Consider the following 14,836-nt stretch of genomic DNA (forward strand, 5'->3'; position numbering starts at 1 on the left):
GAGGATGGCAAGCGTTCTTCGGAAGTCGACGAAGCGCTCGACGATCCCTGGGTAGATGGTTGTAGAGAACCGACGGTGTCCTCACTCTCTTCACGAATTTGTTGCAGAATCACTGAAAGTGAAATGTGTAAATAGGTTTGCATTTAATGTTATTGTTTTGTTGGTGTAGTTATCATTCTTAATCAGAGATACGTACTGAGAGGCCAATAAACCATTAACACTGTTTTTAATACACTATGTTTGTGAAACGTAAAAATGAGTAACAAACATAAATTTAAGAAACCCATTCAGTTTCCCAAACTTGCTCTTTTTCTCCATGTAGATTATCCTGCCTTCAAGAAAAAACTGATCCCTGCATTTCATTTTTTTCCTTACATACAAATGCATTGTAGCTTCGCTGACGTTATCTAAATTTCTTATCAGAACGGTCTTTGCGCCGCTCTTAAAAATTTGACCTAGTGATCTACGTCATTCCGCCAAGTCAAACTCACGCGGTGTTTGTTCGCTGGAGTCGTTGAGAAGATTCCGTAGAAGATCCGAAGAATGAGGAGAGATGAATGAAGTCTCAGACTCTTCGATGTCATCGCTTCCTAAAACTTGAACAGAGTTTGAATATGATTTATCTGCATGAAAACATACCAATTGAGAAGGCCTTATTGGAGTGCCGACCCGGTGAACCGTTCGACATGGCGGCAGTTGCGTTCTTGAAGTTCAGGCGAAGGCTCAACTGAAAAATGAAACTTGTCTTTTAAGAAAAAATAATAAAGAAGACAAACTGAACGAGTAGAATCTAGAGAAAAAAGTGTAATTAGTGGGAAGCACAAAAATGGCTGAACCTATAGTTAAACTTTTGTGACAACTACGAAAAAACGGAAACGTTTTCTAAAGTTCTTATCAGCAGATGATCTTACGTAGAGTTAAATCACATTCGTTGCGAGAGAGCAAAAAATGGAAAGATAATCACTGCAGACATTTAAGAAAATGCAGTTTTATCATTATTAACCGCCATGTCAAAGACAAGTGCACCTGATTATTTATCGTTTATTCGGCATTCCGAGATACGTGGACAATTGTTTACTTTTTCACTCGCTTCCGATGACTTTTCATAACTGAAGCGACGAATGGAGCACCAACTTGCAGCTCGCGAAAAAGAGAATAACAATAAAAAGTGACGAGTTGCTCAGTGGGAATAAAACAGAGTCGTTCTCGTTTCTAACCAAAATTTGGGAAAGTCTCTAGGCAACTCTCTCCGAGACTTATTAGTGAGAAGAAGTTATAGTCAGTATGGGTAAATATCATAATACACCACGTGGGCTTATTTGCTCTTCTGGTAAGAATAAAAAACATGAAGATGATGAATATAACACTATTAAACAGACTGATGGTACTCCAACGGAAGTGATTCACTAGAGCAGGAATTTTTTGATGAGTCATTTCATGAAATTGGATGGAACTCTTTGATTCACTTTTTTCGAACAATCAGTTTGAGAGAACTAATTTTATGAAGTCCTGCTAGAACTAGAATTCATCAACATCAGAAAATTCTAATTCTTGCTTCCTTCGAATGAAGCGTTATTCGCAGTGATGATAATTTATCAAGCACTTCATCAGTTTTCTACCCGTTTAACAACCAATAAAAAATTTTTTGAAAGCAAAAAGAGGAACAACTGATAATAACTAAAAGAAACGGAATTTTTCCCAATGAGGGGTGGCGCTTGTAGAGTTCTATTCTACATGAAAATTTCAATTCTGACAATTGACAGCCATGCAACTAAAAATGTATCGCTGGTAGAAAATAGCTGTTCTAATTGTTTTGAATGAACTATGCATTGGTACTCCTAATAAAACAAAAAAAGTGGGAGGAGTTTACCTACAGGTCATTAATCATCATGCTAATAATCTGTGATATAGGTAGTGCAAACAACAGCTCAGGTATCAATGACTATTTAAATATTATTGTTGTGGATATGCATATCTCTTCTAAAAAATGGTTGTTAGGGATATGCAAAACGGTTCGTGCCAGGAAGAGCTCTTGGGAGAAAAACATTTATTGCAGAAAACTGTTTTTGCAACACAAATAAACTCGCTCTATTTGGGAAAAAAACGATAGAGAAAATGGGCGAGCAGCAATAAAAACAACAGTCAAAGAAAAAAAAAATGAGTAGAACGCGGGGAAATAAAACGGCAAATGGTTTGACGGGACGCTGTCGGTTTTCGCGGACCGTAGTTTAAGAAACGTGTTATTACGGAGTGTCGTAAAAAGGCGTTCATTAAGAGAACGGAAGGAGAGAGTGCGCGAGTCCGGAGGGCAGAGGGGGAAGGGGGGACCACGTTGACTGTAAGGCGGCGGGAAAAAGGTGCACCTGCGGGTGGTCGTTTATGTGTTCGACAATGAAACCGTCTCAAGGAGAAATTCAAAAAAAAATTATCTCGTTGGTTTTCAGATTTTGAAGGAGCTCTTGTCCTTCAAGATTGTCTGAGAATGAGTGACAAAAGGGCGTTAAGTGTGCTAAATGACTTTCCACCATGTGATTTTTAATGATAAACTGTCTCAAAAAAGCGCATTATTTTTGTTAAGTCGAGTTGAGAGCAAATCAAACAGAAACGGAAACAAAACATCTAAACATTGACGGTTTGAATGGTTGCTTTCTGCTCTCTACTGGGTGTGACCTTGAGAGCGATTTATGCAAATGATGCTTATGACTGTGTCATATGACAAAAACCAAGGGCGCGAAAGAAAAAGAGCCCGGTGTTGCGCACAGCTGATGGGCAACGACAAGAGGGTCGCGCACCCCCGTCCCCGTGGCTCCCTCCCCATGTGTTCCGTCACTCCCGCGCATCATTCACGTACTGCCGATGGTCACAATAGGAGGATGAAAAAATTCTAAAGGAAGAAGGAAAGGGTCATTCATCAATGTGGATGAATATAAAATTGTGAGAAAAATGCTTGTATGGATTACGATATCAGTGAGAAATGATGACCAACGGGTCGAAGAAATCACAAAACTTGTGATTGTGATCGTAACGCGTGGGAGTATTGAATCATTCTTTGTAAAAGAAACCAGGAACCTCGGCATACAGTAAACTGTAGAGTTCTAACTGAAGTTGGCCGGTAGCTGTCTTATCCCATGTGACATCGTCCCATTTGTTTCAATGGTTCACTTCAAAAAAACCGTCCGGACAGCAGTCGCGACCTCAATGATTCATCAGAGAACCAACACCAAAGCCTTCAAGTGCTGACCTCTTGTCCTTCTATCATAAAAAGTGTTTGTTCTCCGAATCGAACACCACTCCCGTCTCTATTTCTCAGATTTATTATTCCAAAAAAAAGTGAAGAGTCATCAGCAAATCTGCCATAATAAGGAAAGCGGGAAGCAATGAGTTTTGTTCGAGAAGAAGGAGGGGGATATCACTAACAAGTGTTTGTTTTCAGCTACAACTGAAGAAGTGAGGAAAAAGTTTTTACGGAAGAGTTTTTGTTTTACGGGAAAACGAGGAGGGGAAACTCAAGAAATGAGGGGAAACAAGAGAAAACGACAGCCGGGAAGAAACGGAACAGTCGGAATGATTGAGGGAATGAAATCATGAAGGCGGGAAACTGTCTGGAGGCGGAGGCTCATTTGGCTCCGCCTCATTGGGGGTTTGGGATGAGAAGGGACTGTAGAGAAGAGAGAGTATAGAACATGATGAAATTCAAGTGTAAGATGACGGATTTCAGATCGAAAGCAATGTACAGCACAACGAGAAATGTTCAAGTAATAGGAAATACAAGGAAATGACAATGAATGAACGGATATTATGTTATACTTTATTATGATTGGTGTAGAGTTTCCAGAAGAAAGTTGTTATGTCTCGCTGACAATCTCAATATGGATTGGGACCACTGGTGGGGATTGACATTTTGTTGGAGATCCGCTGTCGGAGCATTCCTCTTCCAAATCTGATAGTGCAGTGCTTGGGCGAGTGAGATCACAGGAGCTTCTGGAAGTTTTAATGAAAATCTAGAGTCAGCAATGAATTTAGGAGTTTCTTTTCAAATTGTCTACGGTAAGAATCTTGCTGATTCTCTGAACCCGGTTTGAATTATGTGATTGTATGTGTAAACAACCAAAGTTCATAGAATAACTGAAGATGTTGTAGCATGTGACGTATGTTAGCCTATAATAGTTGAACTTATGTGTTATATGGAATGACAATAAAGAATTTGCAGCTATGTGACATTTCGGCCAGCCCTCTTTTGATCCATTTTTGCTTCTATTCAACGAGATACTTATTCTCGAAGAAACTGGGAAACTTTTCAAAAATTACAAATTACAACACTGAAATTTACCAGAGCATTGATACGGCTGTCTTCAATAGCTCGACAGCCATATTTATGAGTTTGGAAGTTTCTGTTGTAAAAGACTAACGCCTCGAACACAAAACATTGAGTATTGCATTGATGTTACAGCAAGACGGACTGATTAGGATTTTCATTATCCTATTTAATTTCAGTTCTGTTGATCTACATTGATGATACACAGTCTCCCTTATTTTTGAACCATCAAATCATTCAACTGGCAGAGTTCAAAAAACCACATTTCACAGTCTTATCAAATGTCAAATTCCCAATTAAAGTATACAATAATTTGTTAATTATGCTCTTAATGGGAATTCTATTGACTCAGATTTCTTTGTACTCTTATCTTATTTTCGAAACATTATTCTTGGATGATATGCATAATGTCAATGTTCTTTGTCTAGACTGAAAGTCTACAGTATCTTTTTCAAAACATCTCCCACTTAACAAAAGAATTTCAAATCACGTTATGATTGTTTTGTGTGGAGGCGTCGATCTATGTTATGATGATGATTGTTTTTAACACCCCCGCCTCACGGTACCCGGTACGGCTCTTATCCATTTGATTGCGAGTCCTTCTCATGTGATTCGGCGAGGCGCAAGTTGATGGGCATTGAACAACGATGGTTGGTGGGCACAACATTCCAGCTTCACAAGTGACAGCCTAAAATGATTTCAGAATTGATAAAAATAGAAACAAGAAACACGATTTGTTTCTCAGACAAGATCATCATGAGCAACACCTCGTGAACCCTCACCTCAGTATTGAACATTGAATGGGAGTTTGAGAATACTGGAGAGTTGGACGAAGACTGGAAGTGATTCATTGGAGTAGATGGATAGCTGTAAGGAGATGGAGATGGGAGTGGAGTGGAGTCAGATGAGCGATTGTCTTCGAGTTTGTGTTCTTGGCTATCATGACAGTAGTAGTCTTTGAGCTGAAATTCTTAATTCAGAAAAAAATCTTGTCTGAAAAGTAATTACATTCGGTTTTGAAGAATAGAACTCGGCAGGGCTAATGGCAGGAGTGCGGACTGGATAAGTGGCATTAAAGAGATCATAGTCAATTTGGTAAGATCCGTTTGAACGTTGATAGGTGACAAGCTTGCGGAACCGGTGTCCCCAGGAAATTTCAGATGGGAGATAGGAAGTCTTGGCTTGGGCAGTCATTCCAGTTGACTCGACGATTCCCTCCAAGAGAACAATTATTTCAAATTGAGCGGACATTAAGCTTTGCTGATTGTAATTGTAGAGCGGGCTGCGGGAATCAATGACATGGCAAAGGGTAGTTGGCCAGACCTGGAACCAAGAAATAATTGACTATTGGTTCTGAAACATTTTTCTAGTGAGCTAGAACCAAAACTTGATTGAACTGTATAATTAGTGCACTGACGTATGTTCCCTTTTCTCTTTTTTTCCAAATTTTTTCCCAACTCGACTTTTCATTAAGAACGTCTCCTTCCTTCTTTTTTTATGTTCTTTTTTCTTTACCCAATCTTCACTCGGAAATCTTTTTCATTGCCTCTGGCGCGTCCGCTTAGACTCCAAACTTGAGATTAACTCAATTCAGTTTTCGTTCCTTTCTTTTCTATTTTCTATTTTCTTATTTTTTTCGTCCCCATTTTTTAAGTTCCGAACTTTGAACTCTTAGGTGTCTCCCAGTTCTCTGTCACTCACCAGGAAAAGGCGGTCGTCGTCGGAAATTGAAGGTCCGACCTTCATTTCGAATTGATGGAGTGGCTCAATCTGAAGAAATAGTATATGATGAAAGTTGGCAAACAAAACAAAATCTTTCACTGTGCAGAAAAGTACAATACCTCGCCCTCATTAGTTTCACGGTCCGTAATGAATTGGAGGCGAACATGAGCTTCAACCAAATGAGTGTTTCTCATATCTCCAACACGACAGAGGAAACATAATTGACCGTCACGTAAACAGATAACCGCTTTGTCACTGGAATAGTAATAATAAGATTTTCAGATGTTAGGCTATTTACCTGAAGATAATAGTCTCCGCTCGTTTTTTAGGTCTAGCCATTTTGGCGAACACAATTCCAACCATAAAAGATTGCAACAATAAAGCACATATCGCTTGAAGGCAGACAATTACTCCGGCAAGATAACATTCAGTAGTGATGTATCTGAGAGTGTATTTGTTATATAATTTTCATCTCAACTTTTTAAAGTTACCTATGACCATATCCAATGGTATGATGAGTTTCAACAGCAAACAAGAAAGAAGAGTAGACCGAGTCAAGGTTCATAATGCATGCAGTATGATTGGCAGGAGTTGGGAGAGAAAGATCCCCGTGTACAAGAGAAATGAGATAATAAGCAGTTCCGAAGACACTCCAACTGAAATGTGACTATGTGTTATTTTCCTAATGACTATAATATTCTGACCTTAGCACAAATGCCGATGCGAATAACATGAGCATCCATCGCCATTTGACATCAATCAGAGTGGTGAAGATATCTCTGCAAATTTGAGGATTACTGTATGTGAGGCTAATTTTTCCATGCTCCTTAGCTTGCACTCTGACCGTCGGATAGTTTGGTATTTGTCCTTTCGATATTTCTCTTTCAGAAAACTTTGATTTGTTTTCACACTTTCATTTTCTATTAAAATTCTTTAAGCTTTGATCGAAAGTTGTTTTGTTTCATTTTCTTATATCTTGCCGCCCACAGCATTGTTGTTGAAAATTGCTATTTTTGACTAGACAAAACTATTTCTGAAAGGGAAAGCTTACCGCAGATATTGTCTGTCTTTCTTTGGAACGTTGGTGTTGTAAACATTGCAAATACCATTTTTACCGACAAGCCGACTCTTCTTTAGTTTTTTCGTCGACTTGCGGTAAAGGGGAGAAGAGTTTCGACGAGCGGTGAACGCCAGGGTGCGAATGCTTTCTGGAATAAAGAAAAATAACAGTAAAGTGATTCTTGAATTTTGAAAGAATTCTAGAAAACTTCCAAACACAGGAAGAGGAATTGAATGAAAGATGAAGGAAGCTCATTTGCTTTCTGTACACACACACTTTCCAGCAAAAAACCACAAAACCAAATGCGGAATTTCACGCGGACCATCAATCCCTCTTCCTGCAAAATATCTTATGAAAGAAACGTGTGGACATGACTATTTCCTTGAGATTACAACACACTTTTACAGCACACTTTTTAAAATGTATGAATGAGATGCGATGACCAGCAAAAACTGGAACATGTATGATTCATGGACTATAGCTCCAAGCAACTTTTCCGGGAACTGTGACGTCAAATACTACATAGGGCTCATTGGTTTATTTTTGTCTGTGACTATTGTTTGTCGGAAAAACAAAAACAACAACAGACCAAATCTCAATAGGAAATAAGTGCAGTCTTGTATACAACAGTGACTTTCAAGTATGAAAATTTGATAGTTTTTGAACTTTCTTTTTGTCTGTACTAAATAGTTTTCCATGGATTCAATTTTTAATAGGTTAGGCTACCCTTATATTTTAAAACGATGTCGGTCCCTCAATCACGATTTTACCTAAAAAAATGTGTATAGCAAATAATATCATATCTTATATGTCAGTAATATGTATTTTATGACTATACAACGATAAAAAGAAAATATTTTTTAGAGAGAACACAAATGTAAATGCATTCATAATATTCTTGAGATTGCCATTTGAAATGGCAGAATACGAAAGAAAATTGGGCGCTTGTTACGGCCCATCAAGGCAATGACATTGGATCATAGAAAATGAAGAAAAGGAACCGTCAGTAGGATAAAAATCGCCGAAATGGAGAGTGCTCATGACGGCATCTGGGCTTGAATTACATGCGAATTAGCGAGATTTCAAATCGGAAGAAGCATTTTAGAAAAATGGGAAAATGGGCTGGCGGTGCCGGTGCCGAGGAAGCATTGTGTCGGCAAACAACGCCTCGATTCGGGGTGTAACCCCCAACCACCAAACCGATAGTGTCGTCATCAAAGGGGAGAGCGGCGGTCCGTGGTCCTTCTAACCCAAATGAAATGAAAATTGGAGGAAAAAAAGTGTGAGAGTAGTGGAATGAGGAGGTACGAAGACATCCTTCATTTGCTCTCCACCTACTTTATACACTTATTTTGAGAATTGAAGAAATTTCGTGGAAAAGTGGAAGCACCAAGAAATAAAGTTTTCGAAGTACTACTTTTTGAATATTTCCAAAAACTAGAGGATCTATTTCGGAAACTTATTGAAAATGCATAGAATGAATGACCTTACCTCCAAGACGTTGCATTTGCACTTCTCAAAAAAAAACTTTATCTCAGATTGAATGGTGTACAACTGAATGGATAAAAACCAAACAACAGTTGCGAATATAGAAACAGAATGATGTTGATCTTATGTTTTCAAAAAATCCGTACGCTGATACAAAAACCGTAGCGAAACCAGCCAGGAAGGCAGACGCAAGCATAAAATGGAGCGAATATTCAACTGGCTCGAACGGATTGTGGGAGGTTCTCTAAAGACGTTCTGCAAAAAAGGAGATTGAGATCTCGGGTTCTCCATAAAATAAAATGGAACGATTCAAAGGAGGACGGAGCTAATGCAAAAAGGGAAGGCATTTTCTCTACAGAAAATGGCATTTTGAAGAAAAAGTCGTGGGGGCTGAATGGAGTAATTGTTTACTAATTTGTAAAAAAACAGTTTATTAAAATGGAGATGACAAACTTTTGGGAGAGAAAAAGATTGGTGGAGATGTTTACTTGATAATTTTCAAAACAAAAATTCATCGGGGTACAGTTTTCCTATAAAAAGGTACAAGAGGTACTCGAGAGCAAAGTTCTTCAATTGTGAAGCAATTTTTCGATTCCATTTGATTTCCTATCACATGTCTTACATCTTTTTCCTATTAATCCCAATTTTTGTCCTTTTTACATTCTTCCAATCCACAATATATCTGCATGTATATGTTGTTAGCAATGCTCTTCTAAAGATCCGATAATTGAATTACGCCTAACCCAGACAATCCATTACTGATTCAATTTCTTTGTAATACTTTATTATTTTTCGATATTGCATCAATTTGCAGTGCATCAAACATAACAAATTAATATTTCCACAATGAAGCCATACCTGCTAAGCTGGTCCTTCGTGGAGGAGGACTTGGTCTTCCATTAGCAATCAGTGGTGCACTTCCCAAGCTCATTTTGCGATGATTTGACATTCGAATCCTGTTGACTTCTGCACAATCAGGAACCGAGAGTGTCATGGATCTGAAAAAGTTCATTTTATTGAAGAACTATAGTTTATGAGACTATCTATACTTTGACATTTGAAAAATTGAATGAAAAGAGGAACGATAAATTTTCATCCGTCGAACAAAAATTGAATGTGGTGCAGTAAAAATGAGATAAGAAAAAAAAAACGTTGCTCATGAAATATTCACATCTCCAGATGTCTAGTACTTTTTTTCAGCTCCCAAAAAATAATACGACCTCTTCTCGGGCGGTCCCTAGAATTTATGAGCCATGACCGGTTGCTCTCAAGAGTGACATAGTTGAGAAAACAGAGATGGGAAATTAGTGAGAGAAGTGAGTGTAGTAAATGAGACGCTTAGTTTTATGAAAGGGGAAACAAATTTTCAGTGACTAATGAATTCCAATCATTTAAAACAGCAAAAAAGGTTGAGAGAAGAAAAAAAAAGAATGATGTCGAGAGAACTAGGCACTTCCTCTTTTCATGTCTTAAATCTGACTATTCTCTTCTACTAAAAATAGAAAATATCGCAATAAATCATTCATTCATAATGTGATGATGATGTGATAGAACGCCATGAACGTTTTTTTCTTATAGAAGCTCCAAAACGTCAAGTTGTATGATTTCTGAACCATAGAGTTGAAGAAATAGGGAATCCAGAGCTTAAACCTTCGTGTGAATGTGGTTATTTTCGCCATTTTCAAACGAAAAATTCGAATGAATTTTGTGAATCTTCGGTTAAATTTAGCTACCGAAAAAACGCTAATCTTTCCAAGACAACGTGACTTCTACAATGTAAATTGTGCCAGAGGGAAGATTTAATCATCGAACACATGTCCCCTGATTTAATGAAAATTGAATAAATACAGTTGAGGCACATACACTGGGAAAAGGGATTTTCCCGTGTTGGTCCCTGACTCTGTGACGTAAACAGCTGTTGAATTCACAATAAGATTTCATCAGACAAATATGTTTACTAAACGTTTTTTCTGTTTTTTACACCCGTGCAAAAACACAAAAGTTCAATCGAGTCTATCACTCAAGATGTGTGTCTTGTTCAACATTTTACTCGGCTAAACGTATTTTTTTTGCGACAAGAAATAGACATGATCTTCTGTGTGGTCATTGGAAGTAAACTCACTTGGGAAGCATTTTGCACAACAATAGTCGTCTATTTTTAGACCACTGCGCATAGGTTGCTGGACGATCATGATACGAATAATGTCTTCTCATCTTTTTGTTCTCGTTTTTCTTTTGAACAACGTTCAAGAAAACTGAAAAACAGAAAGAGTGAAATGAAGAGCAAGGTCTTCACAATAATAAGCAGTGAGAATGAAAATGACCACACCCCTGGTAAGGAGGCTTAGCTAGCTGTTCTGTGTAACTGGAAGGAATGTAGAAGAGGGAGGAGCAGGAGCAGGATCAGATCCACCGCAAGTAAGCCTCTTGGTGAGGTTTTTTTCCGAGTGGAGAAGAAACAGATCCAGATGAATATGGGGTCAATGAATAGAGGAATGAATGGGAACGAGATGGACCTCGGCTAGCGATGAGATGCACTGAGGCCATGCACACACTCTCGCAGATCTGCCTTTCTTTCTGACTCTACCCTCCTATTTACCCCCTTCTTTTTAAGCTTGTGTTCTTCTTTATTTTCTCCTTTCTTACCCCCACCAGTCCCTATTCACATGCCATGTTTATGTATGATCGGGGAAATTGGATAAACCGCTCTAAATTGGTGGGGCAAAAACGGCTGGAAAAAAAACGTGAGCGCAATCGAAACAAGATTGCATTTATTCCGAGTTAAGAAAACGATTCTGACAAAAGTATGGAAAGTGAATGAAGACTGGAAAAACAGGACAGAAAAAGGGAAAAGATGTATGCACCGTGTTATAAGCCCATTTTCAGCGACAACTATAATCAAGATATCAGTGGATGTTTTCAGGGACAACTATAATCAAGATATCAGTGGATGTAAACTCTGCAAGAAAAACCAAACTACCAAGTATATGTTTTGGTTGCACTGGATCATCAAGTAGTCATGACCATTCTTCTTTTTACGGTGTCCCATCTTTTGATCATTTCCTGCTAAAAGATAGATAGACTTGCTCTTCTCACCCCAGACAAATGTTTCATCATTATCTCAATGCCACCTGATACCAGCTCACAAATGATTTTGTTTTTGTGATCAATGATCCAACAGGTGTTTCTCTTTGAAGATCGCTCGGAACTCCCGATGACGCAAGATTGAGCAAAACCGTGCCTTTCTCCGACTGCAGGAGCGGATAAACAAGTTCTATTTCTGGGATATAACCTTTGAACGTATTTGCATAAATCACACTTCACAGCTGTCTTCGCAATTTTTTGTGTTTTCAGCGTGTTGGAGCAATGTTATTATGAGTCAAACAGATGAGTCTTCTGAACAAACACGACAAGAAACATCTGCATTGTCTTATCCAAAATTTCAATTTTTGGTATTCTTTCTTTTTTTCTTTGCAAATAATGTAATCAACAAAGAATGCAATTAGATTCAAGCTTAATTACGCAAACTCGCACTATGCATGCATACTCTATCTATTCCGGATATTCTAGGCATTCTGACGCTTCGCCATAAATTAGTGAATCAAAATTCGGTTAAGCAAAATAGAGGATATCCTTTTCGACCTTTCAAAATGCTCTCTGGTAAGATTAGCTAAATCTTTTACAAACATTTCTGAAAATTATATAAGGGAAAGTCAAAGTGATCGTCTTTTAATCACACCCACTAAATGTTTCCCAAGAAATCATCCATCCAAAAAACTAGAACCCTGTCGACGTCAGCACAGACGATGGAGCGATAATCTTGAAAACTAATTGGTGTTCTAAATAGAAAATGAAGAAAAGAGTGTTCTAGTGTACACCTCTTGAGCTTCGCGACCTCTTAAGGTCTGTGACGAAATCGGAGAAACAGAAGAACAATTGAAAAAGAGAGTGTTCGTTTGTGAAAAAACCACTATCAGTTCAGAAAAGTAGACTCACGGAGGGGAAAGTGTAATTGGATCCGAAAATTCCAGCTTCTCAAAAATTGTTTGGATATTTTTACGAAAATCAAACGGAGGGGTCTGAAAACTTACTGCAATAGCAAACCACTGAGTGTTTTCTGTTGGCCAGTCAAGATTCTTAGCAGAAAATAAAACAACTATATCAGAATATCTTACTACCAGACGGGGCGAAAAATAGACTACCGACTTCTATGTGCCTCGAATAAAAACACAACTTTTTTGGGTGGGGAGGAACTGACGCGTTCCCACGAAAACTCATGTGTAGACGTCGTGAAATCAGAATATGGTGGCGAACAAGAGGAAATGAATGCAAAAGCAGAAGCCGCAAAAATTCTGAAGATCATTCTCTTGTTCAACCGTTTTGCTTCCCGGTCTGCTCATAAATTGGTCGAAAAGCAAAGGCGGGCGGCATAAAACAACGAAAGGAGAAATAAAATAATGCTAATAAACTCTGGTTTTCGTGTCGGTTATAGGCTTAAATATGTTTACTAACAAAAGCTCACGGCAAAACACAATATGACTAGCAATTTCTTTTTTCAACTCTCATTTGAAAACATGAAATGAACGTCACAGATCACCAAGATTATCTTCAATATGCTACCGTAGTCCCAGAATAAAAGGAAATAGACAAAGTCTATCATGTGGTCACTATAAAGTAGAGCCAAATTAAATTCTACCTTCTTTCATTTCCCGCCTTTTTCTTATTCTGCAGTTATTTTTTATTCGGCATTCTCTTTTGATTTAGCAGATAGCAATCTTCAGTTGTTTCTCATTTGATGCGGTGACGAAAACAAATGTGGCGTGCAGTGCCCTCCGGGAAAGAAGGACTCAAATAGGAGAACTCACAAAGAACTCACCTCTTTCTCATCGGATACATTACATTGGCTCCAAGTGTATCAGAACTTTCGAATGTCGGTGGCTGATCAACGATGATACAATTAGCGTTGTCCGGGGGCACTATGAAAAGAAAAAGGGTGGCACAAGGTAGCAGACAATTGCTGGAGGGATTAGACGAGTGTCCGAGCTGTTTTGTGGTGGACACGCCTCGAGTACCTATGTCTTCTATCTTTTTTTCTTCAACTGCTTCCCACGGGGGAGATGATACTCATGTGTCCCGTGAAATCGTTAAAAAGCGCCGTCAAAACATGACACATGATTCATGTCGACATTTTGGCTGGAAGTGGGTGGAGTGAATAAAATGCAAGATCGGAACCAATTTGGTGATAAATTATTCAACCGCTTCAAGCCTCGCTGTTCAATATTCTATTCGGAGTATAGAACAAACAATGTCTATTTTAGCATTAGCTCATCAAAACGTGTTTTGTTTTTGATGTGATCACGTTATTATGGTGCTCAACAAAAAACATCACAAACTATGAAAGCTTTTTAATGCAAAGTTGGGTTGGGTTGGATAGAAGGTGACAAAATTGAGTAACTAGAACTTTTCTAGTTGGAATTGACTAAATTTATTATTATGGCCTCAGAACAACTCTACAAGAACACGGAAGTCAAGTTGAAAAGTGAGATGGTGTACTTATGTGTGTGGAAGTAAATGAGTCGGGATGTTATTTTGTTATGTCTCCGAAATTAGGCTATTTAGAATACTGTTATGCTTGAGAACTCATATGATCAGTGAAAAACAAGGTATTCAAGAATACAGTTTAAAAAAACGTTTCCATCATAAAATAAAATACAAATTCTGTAAAATAAAGACAACAAAGTTTGAAAAAATTCTAAGAAGTCTGTGTTTTGCGAGAATGAAACAGGAGAAATGTATCAAGTTTCTGTTGAAAGCAAAAGCTTGTTATCTATGTATGTCTTACACCAAAACCACATAACTACGAACTTTGAGCTTCGAAAAAGAAAACTCTAAAGCAGGAAGGATACAGTGGAAAAAATAGAAAAAAAACTCTGTGACGGGTTGATTTAAGAAATAACGTTGAAAAAACCGAACTAGATGGACAGACCCGGAGACAAATTTGATGTCGAATGGGGCACATGTACCGCAAAGCTCGAAAAAATTAGGAAAGAGATAGAAACGGGTGCGTTTTCCCTCCTTCGTCTTCTTCTTCTACTTTCTTGTCTCAATTCTTTCACTCTAAACGAACAAACCGCACAGGAAAAAGCGGAAAACAGAAAAGAAGAGCATCGAAAAAGGATCTTCCCAAATTTTTGAATAGCGAGTTGACGGGAAGGGGGGAGCGGCGAAGAATAGGGGTATAACGAAATGGA

At 38.3% G+C, this 14,836-nt stretch overlaps 1 protein-coding gene across 1 annotated transcript; it reads right to left on the minus strand.

The window, feature by feature from the left end:
- Nucleotides 1–3,845: 3,845 nt before the first annotated feature.
- GCK72_024640 (uncharacterized protein) lies at nt 3,846–9,579 on the minus strand (the record flags this gene model as incomplete). The annotated part of the gene is made up of 11 exons (XM_003117844.2): nt 3,846–3,981; nt 4,882–5,003; nt 5,098–5,277; nt 5,324–5,638; nt 6,017–6,085; nt 6,157–6,292; nt 6,336–6,479; nt 6,529–6,693; nt 6,742–6,816; nt 7,089–7,245; nt 9,444–9,579. 11 exons carry the CDS (start codon nt 9,577–9,579, stop codon nt 3,846–3,848), a joined length of 1,635 nt encoding a protein of 544 aa, XP_003117892.2.
- Between the last annotated feature and the right edge of the window lie 5,257 nt (nt 9,580–14,836).

Source organism: Caenorhabditis remanei, chromosome X, assembly GCF_010183535.1.
Source record: "Caenorhabditis remanei strain PX506 chromosome X, whole genome shotgun sequence".
NCBI lineage: Eukaryota > Metazoa > Nematoda > Chromadorea > Rhabditida > Rhabditidae > Caenorhabditis > Caenorhabditis remanei.